Source organism: Elgaria multicarinata, chromosome 16 (genome assembly GCF_023053635.1).
Source record: "Elgaria multicarinata webbii isolate HBS135686 ecotype San Diego chromosome 16, rElgMul1.1.pri, whole genome shotgun sequence".
In the NCBI taxonomy this organism is placed as follows: Eukaryota; Metazoa; Chordata; class Lepidosauria; order Squamata; family Anguidae; genus Elgaria; species Elgaria multicarinata.
In genome coordinates this window covers 16,144,072-16,164,107 of record NC_086186.1, presented here as the reverse complement: position 1 = coordinate 16,164,107, position 20,036 = coordinate 16,144,072, and the positions used below count along the sequence as shown (strand labels likewise).

General features: G+C 39.4%; 1 protein-coding gene across 2 annotated transcripts in view; it reads right to left on the bottom strand.

Moving 5' to 3' along the window:
- Positions 1 to 20,036, bottom strand: part of TRPM7 (transient receptor potential cation channel subfamily M member 7) — an 81,382-nt gene that overhangs the window by 17,987 nt on the left and 43,359 nt on the right. For both annotated transcript variants that reach the window (XM_063142481.1, XM_063142482.1), the window contains exons 12-26: positions 18,694 to 18,828; positions 17,500 to 17,553; positions 16,500 to 16,640; positions 15,750 to 15,884; positions 13,847 to 14,127; positions 12,835 to 13,063; positions 11,543 to 11,698; positions 11,180 to 11,323; positions 10,964 to 11,092; positions 8,933 to 9,217; positions 7,324 to 7,498; positions 6,618 to 6,750; positions 6,243 to 6,427; positions 4,254 to 4,386; positions 1,968 to 2,671 (exon numbers count right to left, since the gene is read on the bottom strand). In XM_063142481.1, the coding sequence (XP_062998551.1) occupies positions 1,968 to 2,671; positions 4,254 to 4,386; positions 6,243 to 6,427; positions 6,618 to 6,750; positions 7,324 to 7,498; positions 8,933 to 9,217; positions 10,964 to 11,092; positions 11,180 to 11,323; positions 11,543 to 11,698; positions 12,835 to 13,063; positions 13,847 to 14,127; positions 15,750 to 15,884; positions 16,500 to 16,640; positions 17,500 to 17,553; positions 18,694 to 18,828 (3,019 nt within the window). The remainder of the gene's footprint in view (positions 1 to 1,967; positions 2,672 to 4,253; positions 4,387 to 6,242; positions 6,428 to 6,617; positions 6,751 to 7,323; positions 7,499 to 8,932; positions 9,218 to 10,963; positions 11,093 to 11,179; positions 11,324 to 11,542; positions 11,699 to 12,834; positions 13,064 to 13,846; positions 14,128 to 15,749; positions 15,885 to 16,499; positions 16,641 to 17,499; positions 17,554 to 18,693; positions 18,829 to 20,036) is intronic.

The following is a 20,036-nucleotide window of genomic DNA, read 5'->3' as shown; positions in this document are numbered from 1 at the left end:
GTCTTTTGGGCTTCACTTGTCCTTTGTGACTAGCCACGACTCCCATGGAGGCGATTTTGTGGTAGTGGCCAGGAAATTTTTTATCAAACTGCCAAATGTGCCTGCAAGCCCTATTTCTTCCAGTAACGCAGGTATAATTATTCAGCTCTTTGGTTAGTGAACTAAATTTAAACTCTTGACTATACCAACTAATCTTGAACCCTTTATATGTTTAGCTCTGCCTTCGAAATTAAAGCATATATTTACAATGGTTTAGTTATAATTGACATTAAAAATGGTGAGTGTGTGTATGAGGAAGGGAATCACTGGATACATGCACACACACACACCACTAGATGCACCACATTTGATTATGGCAAACAATTTGATGGTAGCTAAAAACAATCTAGCAAAAGTGAAATAAATATGTCGGGGACAGGGATCCTGGAAGGAGCTGGGGGCAGGGGCAGCCCCTCTGAAGTGGGGCACTTTGAAGGGGCTACTGCTGATGAGGGTGAAGGGGCACAAAAAAGGAGTGCTCCAACTTCGATCAGGATTGTGGTTGGAGCAGGGATGGAGGCTTGGCACAAACAAGATGTGTTCTGTTGTCAAGTCCCCTGGGACAGCAGGTGGGGCTGGCTGGAGGCCCGGGGGAAGGGGGGACCACTGATGCACCGAGGGTGGTGCACCCTATCGTCCACCCGGCACACCAACCATGCACAGCACATGGCTAGTCACTCACAAAGGGTTGGCTTGTCGTGCAAATGTGCGCATCGACTCTACACCTTTGCCCAGGTCCCAGGACTGTCCAAAATGGACTCTACTTGTAGTATTGCCTGGTTTTAATGCATATGACCATATATTTGCAAGACAAAAAAAAAGCATACATGGCCATTTGAAACACTGGAAGAAACAAACAAAAATCCTCTTCCTCTAGAAACTGTTTATATTACTCTGAACTCCCAAGTATTTTGTTAGTACCCAATGTTGTAACAAACAGAAATCTGCCACTGTTTTGTGCATTTTTCTTTCACTTAAAACACCACTTGAATAAACAGAATCTGAAACTTTTTCTATTAAAGAGAACTTATAGAATGCCAAATGATTGATTTAAGTAACTTTAGTTTAGAAGCCATTTCCCCACAGCAACAAAGCTTGCCAAAACAGTGGTAGATAATAGACACCACAGTATTTAGACTAACAGTACAATAGGCTGATGCCACAAACACGTTGTTATAAAAAGAATCTTGGTTTTTCATTCAAAGAATAGACAATATTTTTGTGCAGACTATCATGTCAAAAGAAAAAAAAGTTCTCCAAATTATTTGCTTGATCAGGATTCTTCTAATTACAGACACTGACCTACGTAGTTTATAGCTAAAATTAAAATCTCTTAATCTTTAATAACTGTATGTCTGAAAAATATTGTCCACAACCTGATTGACAAAAGAAATTACACTTTTACAAGGAAAGAACCATTTGGATAGCTGGAGGAAATTAAAAGCAAAGTACACCACAGTACCGCAAGGTCACCTGCAACCAAAATCCACCAAAGGTACCATACAATTCTTGATAAATCAAACCTTGCAATTTAGATTTGGTCCAGAGTTTCTGACGATGTGCACTGCTGTTGGAACTACCATAACTCTTTTGTGATGTTTCTGGAATGCTTCTAAGAAATCCTTCAATATTCAGTGTCCCATTGAGATCATTACTTGGGTCACTTCTAATCTCGTAAGTAGATGACGATAGTAATTTATTTTTGGCATTGTTCTTCGCCAACTTGGAAAAGGACCGGCGCTTCCATTTGTCCGAGGAGCTCTCAGTATGAGTATAACTTTCATCATCAACAAATCCATGGTTGACGTATCCTCCAGTTTCAACCCAAAGTTGGGAGGCAGCGGCAAGACAAACAGAGCCGGAAGCAGGAGAATCACAGCAAGCAACTACATCTTTAGGAAGTATATGCTTTAGTTTGTTATACTTACCCACAAATGCACCAAATTCAACAGCATTCTCTCCATCGGCAGCCTTCAGGACTACAACTTCGCCATCCTTTGTGGCATTTTCTATCGGGTGCTTACAACTTGGCTGAGAAGGAGTGCTAACGAAAAATTTAGCTGTCGGAGACGTTCGATGAGGCATGCTGCTTAAAGAACTGCCTGATTTTTTATTTTTATTACTGCATTTTGATATGTCTGTACCCTGTGCTCTTTGACGGAGTTCTGGGGGAGAAAGAGCTCTTGGAATGAAGGCACTGCCTGAGGAACCTGCCTCTGGAAAGTTGAATTCGTCCCCTTTGGGGAGACTAGTCATCTTATGTCCAGAATCTCTTTCGTCTTGCATAGAAATGTTGCACAGCACAGCATTATTACTCTCGAGGCCTCCTTGGGGAAAAGAAGAACCAAACATGTTGCCAATGCTGTGCTTTCGCCAAATGGAAGATCTTAGCGGACCGTCGTCAATGAGGTTCTGTGCCAAATGCTTTGAAATACTCAGTTCCCGCGTAATTTCATTGTGGACCTTGCTAGCTTCTGAGGCCTTCTGTGCAGTTAAGGTTTTCAAAGTATCCACTGTAAGAGCAGAGAGGTCCTGTAAGTGGCCAATTTGCGTATCTAGAGAATGCAATGAACGTTTGATATAGTTGACTCTGTCGCCAACCTCCTTGATTTGGATGCACATTTGCTCAACGCTGGAGGGGGGGAAAAAGACAGCAAGGAGGGGTGGGAGGAAGAAACATTAGGGATGCTTTCATTGCATGTTAGAAATTCATGCTGTGAGAGGGACACCCAGGATGCCATGAGAAATAACTACGGGTCCTGTGAGCACATAGCAGCCTCCCACAAAGAAACTTGCCCACTACGTTACCACCCGATTCATTGCTCTGGTGTTGCTTCCTTCCAAATGAGCATGAATGGATCACGGAATCAATTTAAAGGGCTGTGTTGTCACTGCATGAGTCACTACGCTGGGGTGTTCTTCCAATCGGGAGGCATGCTCAGAAGAGTGGTTAGAAAACAACGGCTGGCACCTCCAGATAGAAGTATCAGATGAGAAGAGACTTCTGCCTAAGACTCCGAAGAGTTGCTACCAGTCAGAGTAGGCAATATTGGGCTAGATGGATAAATAGTCTGATCTGATATAAAGCTGCTTCCGACGTTCTTTCAATTACAGGAGAGGGGAACATGAGGTCTTCCAGATGCAACTCCCATCATCTCTAACCAGCATATGGGAGTTGCAGTCCACCAACACCTGGAGAGCATGCATTCCCCATCCCTGCTATAAAGGATATAGCCTTGCATGTCCAGAGGGGGGAGTACCCAGAGCTGCACCTCCACTGAAGTGAGTAAAGAAGTCAGATGGGAGCTCCTCCGTCAGCTTAATGAAAACTTCTAAAACAACCTCTTGCCTACCAAGCTAAGCACAGCCCTCCAGCTACATACGGTGGTCTGTCAGGTTCCTGGCAACCTATGCTTTAGATGCTAAGGCAGGTAGCAAAAATAGGTTGTTCATCAAGTGACTGCTAAGCCACATTCAGCTTGGTAAGGCAGCATACATGATCCTCCTCCTCTCCATTTTATGCTCACGACAACCCTGTGAGGTGCATTAGGCTGAGAGTCAGACCCGGTTTGCATTATCATTTTCAGCCATGGTGGCTTATATAAGTCACCGTGGTTTGTGGCACGTGCCAGGCATTCATGGGAATCTGCTCCATAACCCAATGCCCACTCATAGGATGTCGTGTTGTCCAAACCCAGCAAGCATGAGCTGTTGGTATAGTTAACAAACCACCAACAATCCTAAAACAGCCCATGGGTTCTGGGTGGTTTGATAACCACACCAAGAACCCAACCTATGAACAGGGATGCCACAAACCACAGTGGGCTATTTAAGACACCATGGCTGGAAATGATCAATCAACTAGGGTCAATCAACTCCTCAGTTGATTGACCCGAAATCACCTAGTGAATTAATTCCCTAGTGGGGATTAAAAGACCCAGTGTTGGGTCTAGACATTTTAAGCACTACAGCTCTCTACTAGTACCTGAATGCAGCCTCTATGCTGCTTTTTGTTGCAAAATAGCTAGTACTCTGGAATGAGAATGTTTTAGTGGATCCTGGCAATCAAAAGCTTATCATTAATGTGCAAGAGCTTATCATTAAGATGTTTCAATCACCCTTGAATAACTGGAAAGAAACTGGTGCATTTTTAAAAGGTTTCAAAATTGAATATAAAAGCAAAGTTTAAATGTTCATTCATTAAAGTTTCCTACCGTTCAGAAGTTACTCTAATTCTCTCTTCACTGCCAGAATGGAATTTGTCATCTTTTTCGTTGAAATACATCTCAACACATAACTCTTCAAAATCATGAAGTTTCTTTTGATCTTCTTCTGTTAGAAACAGTTCTAGAGAATGAAAAAGACACTTTGTTTTAGAAGCCTGCCAAAAGTCTGTCACACAGAAAACAGGGCAGAGTAGTAATCATCACCATGAAAGTAAACTGTATAGATAAAATTCAGCTGAATCTAAAATGGTAAAAGCTTCACAGAAGTACTTTTAAACAAGGAAACTTAGTCATATATAGATGTTACAAGAATATTTGTTGGCTTAGACAGAAAATACAAATATTGTTACCCCTGATGGTAAAAATATAAACAACCAGATTGTTTACAATTTGCTTTCCTTTAATGTTACCTAAAATAGGCTATGTCACACTGTTCATGAGCCAGGAAGAAAATTCTTACCATATGTAATGTGTTAAGAACTGGATGTGATTTTTAGGAAAGCGATGGGAAACAGGTAGTAGATCTGCACCAATCAGGCATTTTTGAATGTAATCACATTATTATTATTAATAATAATAATAATAATTTATAACTGAAACTCTCTATGCAGCATGGTGAAGCAACCTAAGCAGATCTACACAAAGGAGAATATAACACTTTGAAAATAGTTTGAAAACTGTACATGGAGCGTGTCACAGGCCCCAACAGTTGTCAATGCCACTATAAACTGTTTTAAAGCAGTACTGTAGATCCTGTCCTACTTAAGGAAGCACCAGCTCAGTGGGGAAACAGAATATCCAGAATGCTTTATGTGATCACCCACACATCCAGTACTATCTGCTATGTGGAGGTATACTACCATATCTGGTCCAGCACTTCATTTGGGCACAAACAGTCAAATACAGCACTTCTGTGCCAATAATAGGTTTTAAATTGTTTATTTAGAGTTTAATAAATTTAAAGTCAATTAAAATTAAGTTGTTTATATGTTGACTAGCAAAAAAGCCCGTCATACGACAGGTGAAGAGGAGCAGTCTGGTGAGGAGGTTCGTGGGTTTTGGCCCCTCTGCTAGGCCAGAAGCTCCTGGCAGTTATCTTTCTCCGAACTTGAAACTTCCCTAGAAGCCCGCAGTTCCGAGAAACGTCGTTAGATGGCACCGGGGGCAAAAATTATTTCTCAGAACTTGGAACTTCCATAGAACGTTCACCCCTGAAATAAAAGGGCAGTCTTCAAGGGGTTGTAGCAAAACACTAAGAAGGCTTAGTGTTATAGTAGGGAGTTTTACCCTTTTTAGCCTTTCAAGATTGCCACTCATAGGGTAAGCAGAACTTTTCTTTTTTAAAATATTAACGATGTTCCTTGTCCACCATTATTATTATTATTATTATTATTATTATTATTATTATTATTTATTTATTTATATAGCACCATCAATGTACATGGTGCTGTACAGAGTAAAACAGTAAATAGCAAGGCCCTGCCGCATAGGCTTACAATCTAATAAAATCAAAGTAAAACAATAAGGAGGGGAAGAGAATGCCAACAGGCACAGGGTAGGGTAAGCAGGCGCAGGGTAGGGTAAAACTAACAGTATAGAGGCCGCACAACATCAAGTTTAGTTGAGCTTTAAAAGCTGCGATTGAACTTGTAGTTCTCAAATGTTCTGGAAGAGCGTTCCAGACGTAAGGGGCAGCAGAAGAAAATGGACGAAGCCGAGCAAGGGAAGTAGAGGCCCTTAAGAGGCCACCACCTAAAGCATCCCCTGATCCAGAAATAAGGCAAAGCATTACTGCCCACACATGAGAAAATACTCAAAACACCACCACCCCGCAGTTCCCCATCTTTTAATAGGATGGTGAATTGGAGGGGTGCATTTCACACAAGCCTTAAGCATAACCAGACATCTTATACATCATCTCGACATTTTACATAATAGAAAGAATGGACAATATTGCATATTTTTGTTTGTTCTTACTTGGCCCATCTGAAGTTTTGTCTTTCTTTCTTTGCTTGCATACACAGCAGAACAGGGAAGCCATATGACTAAGAATGATAAGAGGAGGGGGCAGGATAGGTTTCTCATGGTAAGCCATAACGAAATGATAACGCTCATATTTCCATACAATGTTGGAAATGGCTTTGACTTGTAAATACACATTGCTAAAAGAAAGAAAGAAAAGGACATAGAAGTATTTAATAGGAGAAATACCTTAGAAACTAGCAGCAATTCTCTTGCATTCTGATCTATACACTATTAGATGAAAGGTACATCCAAACAAACATCTGTAGGATCTCTAACACGTAGGTACTACAATCAACAATTTAAAAGTCAAGTGAAATATATACGTACTTGAAAAAAGCGATGAGGAGATTGACCATAATAATGTACTGTACAAAAAGGTAGACAGACTGCAGAAATGGTGTCAGCCATGATCCCGTCACACAGAGGCTTTTAACATTAGGGTCAGAATTATTTGCACATACTTTGTGGATAAAAGGGGGAAAAATACCAATAAGACATTTTTTACAGATACAAATATGAAATAGAGCTCTTTAAAACATACCAACAAAACATTGTTATTTGTAGTTTTCCTATACACAAATAGCAGCTGTAATGCATTCTAAACTCAATATTTAGGAATAATACGTGTGTGTGTGTGTGTGTGTGTGTGTGTGTGTGTATGTATTAAACACACAAATATCCAGTTTCAGCCACTGGATTATTCATTTATTTAAAATATTTGGAGCCGCCTTTCAGGTCAAACACTCTTAAGGCAACATAGAATAAAATGAACACATTTTAAAACAAAATCCAATTTATACCTTACACATCTTAGCATCCTATTGGTAATGAACAAAAAAATCTTCCAGATTTTGAATATATCTAAAGTAAGATGGATAAAAAACTGGAATCTAATTTTTTAAAATCAGATTTATATTTCTTTAAACATTTTAAACATTTCATTTATATTAAGTTTTCTAAGAGTATTTGAATGTAACACAAGTATATTTTCATCTATTTAAGAGACAAACACCAAAGAGAAAATGTATCCTACCATCAATTTCGTAGGCATAAACTTCACCAAAGATCATCCAGTAAGGCTGAAACACAATATCTTTTGCTAGAACCCAGGATGGTTCTTCATTTGGATAAAGTATTGCCTTCCTGGGGACTCCAAAACTGAGTAAGACAAGTGCCATAATCACTACAATGTAAAACATGTTGGCTACCTGTTAAAAACAGAGCTAGAGTCAAGGAAATTGAAAGATCAGTTAAAGACGAAGAGAACACTTCTTCTTACACCCTACTCATTTTATCAGATTTGCTCAAGCCATGTATGACGTTTTCTAACATTCAGTCCTTCAGGAAACCAGAAACAAAAACACTAAATATTTACTGTGTGATTTTGCAGTTGAGTACAATGAGCACAGTTAGAGTGTTTTCCTTGTCTGCTAAGGTAGGACTTATACTCACAGGACTTTGACTTCCATAGCAGACAGTAGGATCTGGCTGACCTAGAAGCCCAAGAATTGGTTCATTAGGGCATATCATATTCAATGTTACTTTTAAACTGGGCATTCTAGCTGAGGGTTCTAGCTTGATGTTGAAACCTCTCTCTCTCTCTCTCTCTCTCTCTCTCTCTCTCACTCACACACACACACACTCAAATACAGACCCAGTTCACATGTCATAGCAGCAAATCGTGGATTATTTAATCCACGATTTGCAGGGACGAACGATGCCTGCGAGCCATTTTCGGTTTCCATAAACAGCCTCTGATCGCACTGCTCAAAAGTTGTCCGTATGACACATGAACCTAGACTGATGGGTTGTTTAGGATCTGGGTTCACAAGCCAAACTGCCAACCTTTGATTGCACTTCAGCCCCACATAATTAAACCATGATATGCTGCATTGATGTGTCAATAGCCTCCACTCAAAACACATCACTAGGCCCAATACACACTGAAATGAACAGGAGTTGTGTGCATAAGTGAGCATTTGCACAACTCTAATTTAATGGAACCTCTGAGTAGGAAAAATCCCTCCAAATTGTGCTCATTTAACACATTTAGCAGGCTCTGCATACAACAGCAGTCCTACGAAGACATCTGTAATGTACGCAGAGTAGGATGCAATTGCCTTGTCCCCATATGTTATTCATGCTTTGCATATTTGATAGGAACTTACCTAGGTATGTGCAAATCCATGCAAATTTTACACCCTAAAACAGGAGTGTGCTGGTCATGTGGAATAGCCCACTAGACAAACTGCACCCGCAGTTTTTTATGTGCATAGCCCCTAGACAAACTGCACCCGCCTGGCAGATATGAGGTGGGGAATGGGTATGCATAATTTCAATCCCCCACCATTGATAGTTTCTTCCCATTAACATAACCCCGCATAGTGGGATGAAACTCTGATGGTTCCAAGAGCTATGGCTATGGCATATGTGGCCTCAGTCATATCACAAATATTGGAGTAATATCCCTCTTTATACAAAGACAGACAGCTTCCAGAGAAAAAAATAACGATACACAACTGTCCATCTTTATTTGTGAAAAACCTGTTTCACACTAAAGTAAAACAACATTTTTGCAAAACACAAGTTAAAACATGATAAATTTAAAGACATAATTCTATTTTTGTAATATAAAATCTTACCATTTTCCCAATCATCATAACATAAGGTCCAGCATGTTGGTTTACAGCCAAAAAATCCAGTAATCTCACATACCAAAAGATTATATTCAGGCAGTAAATTAGTCTTCCAGCAACGAAAATATAATTTACTTCGTAAGTATTTTTATTGAAGTTCCCTTTTGCTCCAAATCTTAGTATAAAACCAATGAAGAAAGTGATAATGGCTATTGTATCACTGACGTTGAAGTAATCATTAAACCACACTTTAACCTTCTGACTAATCTTCCCAGCTTCTGACATAAAGATCTGCATTAAAAATAATGAGAAATTTGGCATGGTTAATTTTGTCTTATATCAAGGCCTTTAAAAGCCATGTCACATAGCGGTTAGGTATATATGTACCAATGCAAACTATGTTTAATGCAAATCAGAACCAGAGACTGAAGCCTTGGTTTGAAGAGATTTTGCAAACTATGGCTTTGCCTTAATCATGGTTTGTGTTGGCACACATGTTGCACGGAACCATGGTTAAAGCTAACAAGAGAAGGGAGAGAGGAATTTGAGCCAGAAAAGGGAGGGGGAAGCAGCATGTGTCTCTGTGGCAGCCCCCTGATTGACAAATCAGTTTGCAGGGAACCAATATCACAGCATTATCCTACTATAACTAAGCCAAAGTACATGCAATTGAAATAACTGTATATTCTTTTCCTGCCTTGATTTTCCTCTGCTTCCTTGTGTAAGCCCCTTAGAGGAAGACCTGTCAAGCCTTTTTAAAGGTGTATAAAGCACCATGCACAGAGATATCATTATATAAATAAAATAATAATAAAACATCATTGTCTGCACAAGTAGCAAAATTACCGAAACGTAAACCCTGCTCCTAATCTATACTCCATATCAGAAAGATATGGGTAAGCATGCCCTATTTATTAAGTTGCACTGTGTCATCAGCTCTGTAGAAAATGGAATTCTGCTCCTATGATCATTCAAAGGTTAAATGAAGAAAAATAATTCAGGATCAGTTTCAGTGTACTGAAATGTCTTCTTTGACAGCACTTTGATACAATTTGGGACTTTCCTGGAATAGGGAAGTGCCTAGTAGCAGCACTGTGCCTGAGAATTACATCTGATGGATAGTTCACGTTTATACAGCTCTTCTACCTAGTCCATTGGACATACCTGCGTCCATATGGACTAGGCAGATCCAAAACGTTTGCATAGAGTTTGTGTGCATAAACAGCATGCATAGGAAAATCATGCAGTTGACTCCTAGGGCATGTCTAGACCTAGGGAGGGGAGGGGAGGGGGAGGATCTTGCAATATGGTGATCGCAAGATCCTCCCCCTCAGTCTACACACGGCGCGCGTAGTCCCGGGGGGAAGAGGGCGTCGCGCCTGCCGTTTTGATGTTGCTGTTTTTATCAAAAATGAGCACCTCCATCGCTAAAGGTACGTGTGGTTTTTTTAAAAAAAGATCCTGTTCCCCCCTCCCACCCCCGATGAGCACAGAACCTCTGAAGAGCTCTGTGCCCCATGCCTGTTTACTCGTGAAGAGCTGAGAAGAAACCGCGATGGGTGCCCCCTCATCCCACGGTCTTGGGACAATCCCGAGACCGTGGGAAAAGTCGGGATTAAAGCTATCCCAGCTGTCCCGGAAAAAGGGAGGGATCATTCCCTTCCTGCCCCCGGGATCCCCTGTGCATTATGTGGACGCACAGGGATGATCCCGAGGTGATCCCTGGGATAATCCCTCGTGTAGACATGTCCCTAGATGTATAAGAGATAGCAATAGTGCGGTTTGGGCCCATGCACACAGCATTTTGGATGTACAGGCCCTAAATAAACATTATGCACAGGTGTGGATGCTCGGCAAGCCTAAAGGCAGGACAGGAACCCCTGGTTGAGGGAGTGAGAAAGCACAACCTTACTCTGCAACTGTGCACAGCCTCTTTGCACTGTATAGTTCATCTTAACAAACCCTTGATATTTTTAAAAAAATCTCGTATGAATTTCAATAAACTCAAGAGCACAAATGAAGCAAATGCAAACATACCTCACGGATCTTCTCAATAGCCAACGTGAAGATGTATGCAATGACAATCCATTCTTGAACTGAAGGTAGCTCCTCCATTTTCACAAGAACCACAAAGGTATAAAGCATCAGAAATCCTAAGTAAGCCAACTATAAGAAGGACGTAAAGTATTAAGTAAATATTAAGAAAAGAACATAAAGATTAAGGAAAAGTGGTTTCTTCCAAAGCAAACTTACCGTGTTAAACCAGAATTTCACTATTGGTGCATGATAGAAGGCATAAAACTTTCGTGTAATGGGAAGCCTCTTCGGTTTTATCATTGTCTCCATGTCATGCTTTCCTTCGGTACTGTCCAAGACCCTTACTTCTTTAAACACTTCCTAACATAAAAGTAATACATATTTAAAAATCACGTAGAAAGAATACAATTAAAATTTGTTGTTAAAATTATTGGGTTGGATTCAGAGAAGAAACAGCCAAATTCTTAGAGCAGAACCACTGAAATCACTGGGAGTAGTCATGACCGGCATTTTTCATTGATTTCACTGGATCCAGTTCTAAGCTTGACTAAGTCTGGTTCCGTGTGTGTGTATAGTTACCATTGGTATCTCTTCTGCTATGTTTTGGAAGTTGTTTTCACTATCTTCCATTGTCATCTGATGTGCGTCTTGAGACTGAGGAATATGGGACATTTCTGCCTTGGTTTTATATTCCAGCATTAGTATGGTAGGGGGGACTAAGATGCTCAGTATCACCTGTAAAGATGTGACCAATGAGTTATTCAAAACGATGTTTCCACTCAGTGGTACACGAAACAACAACAAAACCACCCAGCACACAGAAGCCCTTCCCCAACCCCCTCTGCATTTTCAGCAAAATCTGTCAGGTAGCAAGTAAAACATGTAGAAGAATGATTAGGCTTTATATTTTTATGTTTATCTACCACAATACACATAGAACCTTCCATACTATTCTTAAGGAGAAAATATCTGCAATTGCTAAAACATTGCTCAACAAGATGTATTTAAATAGTTTTCTTCCCTTTTTCCTAATTTTTTTCAGGAATACTTGCCACTTTCTGCAGCCAACGTACAAAGTTTAACTGAGTCAATCTTCCCTTTTAAAATTCTGAAGCACACCCATCTCTGATTAGTAAAATGGGCGTTACTCTTAGTTGACTAGCAAAGCAAGTGAGAGATGATGAATTGGAACACAAGACAGACAACAGCACTTCATGTTTTAAAAATAATGTTGAAGGATGCTTTGTATCAGTACTACACTTTATCAAAATTTTCTAATTACAGTCTGACATTGTGGGGTAAATTTCCAGCGTGGTATCCAGAGAGTAACATAGCTTCTGCTATTGTTAATCCAGGCTATATGACTTGCTTCCGAAAACTTACACCCATCCACACCCTGCTGATTTGTCTGAATTCTGTTAGCCCTCTCACTTGCTCAGCTTATGCTACTAAAATATAAATATGAACAGCTTCTACATCACATTTTACTTTACTACCTGTAGAAAGCTAAATGACATTTCAATTTTACAAGAGGGTTTCAGTCTGTTAATGTTTCACCACTAAATTTTTAGTAGTATATTAGTTCTCATGATGATCTAGATATCCACCTCTGGTTAAGGGCTACTTGCCTGGTTTCTGCCTTCTACATTTCTGTACCTTTTTTAAAAAAGATAATAAAGCATCAAAAGAAGAGTTATTGTTCATTCAAATACCACCTCCAGCTTTGATTTTACTTAACCCTAAATAAAGATTACACTGAGGAAGACTTCGCATGACTATGCGTTCAACATGTTTTCCCTTTCATATAAGTAACACTGTAGTAATAATTAAAATGATGGATTCCACTGAAGGCAAATCTCAAGACGGCTTACCTTGTACCAAGAATTCTTCCTCATGTTAAGCCTTCCCATCCACATATCAGACAACAACATTTGTGTACAAGTGTGAGCTACAAAAGGGCGAAGACGTGAAGACACTGCTAGTTTAAGGCAGGTAGCATTGCTCCAGTTTTTTAACTCATAAGTTAGCAACTTCATAGCCATAGTTTCATCTTGTCGGAATGACTGCTCCAGTAGCTCAACTGCCAGCTGCCCAAACTCACTAGGGATGAAATATATATATATAAAACAGCCATATGGAAGATACATATGCACATTATTTATTTATTTATTTATTTCATTTGTTTGTTACATTCATATACCGCCCCATAGCTGAAGCTCTCTGGGCGGTTTACAAAAGAAAAACAGTGAACATTAAAAAGAAATATACAAAATTTAAAACCATAAAAGCATAAAATACATACAAAAATAGACAACATATCTATTTAAAAACAACTATTCTGGGGCCAGTTAAAAAACTCAGCATATGCTGTTAAATGCCTGGGAGAAAAGTCTTGACCTGGCGCCGAAAAGATAACAACGTTGGTGTCAGGCAAGCCTCGTCAGGGAGATCATTCCATAATTGAGGGGCCACCACTGAAAAGGCCTTCTACCTTGCTGCCATTGTCCGAGCTTCCCGGACACACATTTCTATTATACTATGGGAGATGACTCCGGACACTGATATCAAACTTCATGATCAACAGAAGTTCCATCTGGCTTTTTTTCTAATTCCTACATCAGCTTCCAAGGATTGTTTGTTTGTTTGCAACCACTAAAAAACAAACAGCTTAATTTCTTCTAAAATGTTCTTTAGCTACCAAACTCTGCATTTCTGACTGTGTAAGCCATTTTGGGTTCCTTAAGGGAAGAACTGGGACATGCAGAATAAATAAAACAAAAACAAGCCTTTGAAACCAGAATCAAAATTAGTTTTGAGATTCTCTTACAACTTGTATGTTTTATGCAATAGCTTATAAAACATTTAACAAGATGGAATATTTACTTGGAATATTGCTTAAGTTCTTCCGAGGTATCATCAACAAGGTCACTTTGTTTGGATTCATAGGCCATTGAACGATATAGCTTGCAAGCCACTAAGGCCTTTGCCATGGATTCTTCACCATGCTGCCAGAAAAAGAGGGCCATTTTTTGTCTCTTCATCAGCACTGCCCATAGTAACAATTCATTAAGAGGATAAGGAAAGCGTCTTGTTTCTGGATCATCAATATCTACTATGTCATCTTTGGTTTTTTTCTTTTTTCCTTCTTCTGTAGTGGTATCGGCCTTAAAAAGGGAAATAGTACTAATTCAAGAATTGTATGGAAAAAAGACGGCGAGGATCATAAAGCACTATACACAATTTAACAAGAAAACACAACAGTATGGTTTAATGTGGTCTTCAACCATCAAACTAAGAAAGAAAGAAAACACCAGAAGAAACTTTATATTGAGACCTTCTGTCAAGAACACATTTAAACATGTTCAACAAATGGTGCAACGTTTTTTGATTGTCTTCAATGTTGGTACTCATAAAGGCTGTGTAGTTGACAACAGTGCACATTACTTGCTTCACTGCCCTATTTAGGAGGATTACAGGCAGAACTTTCTCAGTTAATGGAGGGTTAAAACCATTGGCCTGGACTGTGTATCCATAACAAGGAAAAGAAGGCTAGGTTTTACTGAAGAGTAGGGTGTGGTCTACATCCCTCAAATAATAGAACGCCTCCTCCCATATGTACCTACCCGGACCTTAAGATCATCCACAGGGGTCCTTCTCCGTGAGCCCCTGCCAAAGGAAGTGAGGCAGGTGGCTACTAGGAGGAGGGCTTTCTCCGCTGTGGCACCCCGGTTGTGGAACGAGCTCCCCAGAGAGGTCCACCTGGCGCCTACACTGTACTCCTTTCGTCGCCAGCTGAAGACCTTTTTATTCACTCAGTATTTTAACACTTAATTTTAACTCAAATTTAAATTATACTGTTTTAACTCTGTATTTTAACCTTATATCAATTGTGCTGCGTGGTTTTATCCTGGTTGTGCTTTTTATATTGTATTTTGTATTTGTATTTTTAACTTGTTGGTTGTTTTATGATGGTTTTAATTTTTGTGAACCGCCCAGAGAGCTTTGGCTATTGGGTGGTATAAAAATGTAATAAATAAATAAATAAATAAATAAATAATTTTAATTAAATTGTTCCGTAGGCTGGCAATGTAATGTACCGGGAAAGAGAACCTTCAACATCTTTCCCAATGAAAAGGTGATTTTATCTTAACCTTACTATAAAGAAAGCCTCATGCTTTCCTTGTAGTAAGACTGTTTTGTAAACAAGGGGAAACAATTGCAAGATTGCATAGCCACAAAAATCAGTTAAGTTAATTGAAGAAGGAAAGTGACAAGTCTCAAATGTTTCAGCTCAGTTTCACATGTCACAAAAGGAACTGCTACTGCTTGAATTGTCTTTACCTGTTCTGGCACATTACCCTCTGGATTGAGGCGGGGTACAACACAAATGCAGACACCATAAAATACATATAATTGATTAAAACATTTAAAACATATGCATTATTAAAAGCAGCACATTATTAAAAGGCATCTTAAAATTCAACTGGGTAGAGATGCTGGAAGAGATCAGTCTTTATGGCTTTCTTAAATTCCAGAAGACTGTTAAATTGACGAATCTCTCCCGGCAGACCATTCCACAATCTGGAAGCGGCAGAAGAAAAGGTCCTCTGGGTAATAGTTGTCAGCCTGGTTTTTGTTGACTAGGGTAAAGATGCTATTTTTAACACGAAGTATAATAAACTACTTAATTAATCTCAGTACATGCCAATATCATACTAAGAAGGCAAAAGCTCTTTGCTCCAAAAGCATCTCCTCTGAATACTGCTGGCTGCCCTGAGTCTCATACCTTTGGTTTGTAAGGCTGCGCAGTTTTGATGAAGTGATTATGCCGCATTTTTTCTTTCTTATCCACCCTGTTACCAAAAGGTTCATGGCTTTTACGCATTTGAGGGGTGCTGCTCGAAGCATTTCGTCCAGAGCGCTGAAAATTAGACATGAACAAAAGCACGATTCTATAAAAATGCAGTACCTTGGCTGAATTCTGCACAATCATAGAGACTTACAAAGGAGTCTTAACTGAACTACAATACCAAAATGGTTTAAAAATAGCTAATGCGTTATCACGAAGTACAACAGAGTGGTGAGTGAACGAGCTGCAAAAGTCCCTATCTTAACTCCCATGTAAAGCATGAGCTTACTGGGAGCCTTAGGAAACTTTCAGATTTCTCAACCCAGACCTGATCTGCAATGCTGGGATAATATTGGCTTACCTTGCAAGATTATTTTAAGGTTTTGTGAGACAATGTGTGCAAAGTGCTTTTAGCACCTAGGGCGCAATCCAGCCAAAAGCTAAGCACTTAACTGTGGCTAGATCATGTATTTTTATTCCCAAATATTAATGTAGTAATAGTATAGTTATAGTAATAAACTAGTAAGCAGTGATATAGTTAATACTTTGCACAAAAAGGCTATAGGCAATCTTAGGGGAAACACTTTTCTCAGAAACCAACTCTAATTATTTTATGCAAAGTGAATAGTTCAAAAAGATTAAATAACACATTAGTTTGGATTATTTCAAGCCAAAGAAACCACATACCCGATTACTGCCACTGAGACTGTTGTATATCACTCTGAAGCGCTTTCGGGTATAAGTACACCGGTATGTTCCACCCATCAAATATTCAACAACAAGTCCCACATCAATCAAAGTGAGTTTATATCCTGGAGGAAGGTTTCCCTGGGGATAAGACAATATTAATTTGGAACCACTAACAATTAAAACATGTTGTCATTTCTGTATGACACATCAGAGTCCCATACACAAAGAGTGATAGCAGGGCCACATTTCAATCCTAAAGCGAATGCTTTGCATGCAAATGTTTCTGGATTCAATCCCTGGCACCTCCAGTTAAAGAGATTCCCAAAAGCAAGACTGGGTAAGTAAGGCATCTGATCTCAGACCTTGCAAGATCACTGCTGGTTAGGCAACATGTACCAGTGACTCAGCATCTCAGTTTAGATGCCATGCCAACCATGGTTAGCCTATTTGGGGAAACCAAGAGACTCATTCACACCTTCCTCCCCCCTCTTGTGCATGGGTTCGCTCTGTCCATTTCTTTCAAAACTATGCTTTGGAGGCAAGGTGTTAACTAGGATCCAGACATTATGGCAAACTATAGTAAGCAAAAACAAGGACATTTGGAGGAGGGAATCCAAGTGCAAGAGGGGAGGAAGGAGGGAGCATTACATCTGAACAACGCCTCTATAAGACATTCATAACATTATTTCAAAAAGTATATAGTGTTTCGCAATGCTCATTTATGGATAGAAATACAAATTCTTCTGGATGTATATTTTTGTGTATGCAACGTTATTGTACAAACTGCACATTCATATTTTACTTAACAGTCTGTGTAGAATGATGTGTGCATCATTCCTCAGAAGTAAGACCCACAGTGTTCAATGGTACTTGGTAGTAAATGTCAAGGGGTTCACCATTAAGTATAAATAGGGCTGTAATCATGGTCTACAAAATATTCTTTCTTCTTCACATATGTCTGAAGATATGGAAGCATTTCATCAACTGAATTCCGTACCTGTTTGACATCTCGTACAAGGTGAAAGAGAGCTGGATTTGTTGGGCCTTGTTTCTTGATATGGAAGAGAAGAAAGCAGGATTTTAGACACATTGAGGCATGCAAGAAAACAGAGGAGTACATTGACATATTGTAACTTTCCCCCAAGTTATCATTGTCAGCAATACCTTTGATTAAAACAGAAGCGCTATCAGTTCCTTGTTCACCTTTACTTACAGAATATTTCTACCTAAACCAAGCTTTCACCAGGCATGATCCGAAAATATGCTCCTCTGCAAACATGAAAATAAAAACCTTTTTGAAAAGTTAATAGTTTCTTCTTTTCTGAATGTTTTCCCCTAGTGGATGTCCACCTTTCCCAGATACGTGAGCTTTTAAATCCATTACCCAAAACAAGTAAGGAATTTCTAACCACTGAAGAACCTTCTGGAAGGGAAAAGGCTTTAAAAGAATTGTAATTTCCCTCATAGCCCTTTTCCTCAATAACTTGGCCAGGGGGGGGGGGATCTGAAAAGTGAGTAGGCTTTGCAGCTGCTTAATCCTCCTTTAATTTGTCCAGCATAGCTTGAAGTAATTTCTCACCTCTTTCCTGTTTTAAATGACACCTATTCCCCCCAAACTTGATTTTCTCACTTTTCAGTCTTTTAAAAATAAACTTTCCTCTTCAGATAGATGCAAAAGCCATTGCTTTGAATTGACGTCTTTATATTTAAAAGCCCAAGAAAACAAACTGGCAAAAATTAAGATTTTAATTGAAAACAACGTTTTTCCCCATATAAGAAGCTGTCTTCAACAAAAAAAGCAATATTTTGCTCTTCAATCAGGGGTCATGCAGACTTGCATGCAGTTCAAGACTAATTCCTATAAGTATATTCAAGATTAGCTCTTAAATGCAGGATAACAGTGCTATCATCTGCAACACATGCTCCAAATTCCTGTCCCATTGCAATGGCATCTCACAGTTTACATTTCAAGTACTGTACCATTACTAAAGTTATTGATATAAAAAGAATTACATTCAAACTATTATTTTCAAATAATTATTGCCCATATCAGTGTGAAATAGTATTTCCTTTTGAATGCAAGGATATATATTTTTTAAGATTAAAGCTATAAATGCAACGTCCTTTTTCACATTAGAAATGTTTAAAAACAGTGACTGGGGATCTTGCAAAAGAATTGTCATCAACTTACAGTGTTGTAAAGTTCTTCCAGCCTGGGAATTGTAAGAAATTTGTGCATGCTTACTCCATTTTCAATAAGAAGCTTCACAAAGGCAACTCGGTCCATCACAAGGGCATCTAACATAGCCTGCTCCAAAGATCCAACCTGAAGAAGTGGGAGAATACTTAAATTAAAATGAAATAACATATGCAAATACGAATGTTTGGGGACAATGACAATATGCCAAAATAAGATTCTATTATCTCTATAAGTTCTAATTAGGTCAAAGTACCAGAAAGTTATTTTTACAAAGTGATGCAAAATGAAAGCAGGAAGGTTAAAGCACTTCAGCTGAGAAATAAACCAAACAAAAATCAGCCCACAATTTAAAATACAATACAATGCTGATTTTATTTATTTATTTTAGCTATTTATATCCATCTTTGGTGCAGGGAGCTCCCAGAGCAGCTTATAACTAAGTTAAAATAATAAAACAGAAGGCTTAAAGCAGGGGTGGAGAATCCTTTTCAGTGCAAGGGATGAACTCCAATCTGATAAAGGTCTCAGAGAGTGCATTCCATCCATGGGTGTGGCCAAAATGTGATTCTTACTGAGTTTTTAAAAGCCTACTGGGAAATAAGTAGGTGCTGCATGTCTACTCGTAAGTAAGCAGGACTGAATCTCTCAGCACCACTTTCAAATAGCATGTTCACTGAGAAGTAAGCATGAGCAACAAGTGTACTCACAAGGAAAGAAGCAGGGATCCCTTCCTCGGTGCTCAGCAGGGAAAAGCTCTGCTGATTAAAGAAAATAGATCTTCCATGCCAGGAGAGGGCCTGCAGAAGAAGCTGCTGAGTGCTTCAGCCCTGCTGACTTCTGGGACTTGTCCTATTTTGTTATGAGTAGATATGCAGGAGCTTGCCCTGTTTATTTACTTCTGAGTAAGTTCTTCCGAGGATTTTGTGGGCTATCTCCAGTATTCAAGGCAATAAGCCTGTGTCCACCAGTTGCTGGGGAACATGGGTGGGAGGGTGCTGCTGCACCATGTCCTGCTTGTTCATCCCTGGCCGATGGCTGGTTGGCCACTGTGTGAGCAGAGTGCTGGACTAGATTGACCCTTGGTCTGATCCAGCAGGGCTCTTCTTATGTTCTTATGATTTACTCAAGCATATTAAAACACCATGGGAAACAAATAGAGCCCTATACAACTGCCCAGAAGAATTAACAGGGTTGCATTCCACCTTCTTCCTGATGTAGATAATAGATCAGAGCAACAAAAGCAGTGTCAGATCCAAGTTGGAAATCAGACTGAGATGGATCCAGATAACTGGTGTCATCCAAGGCAACTACCTGCTCAAGCATCTTGCCCAAAA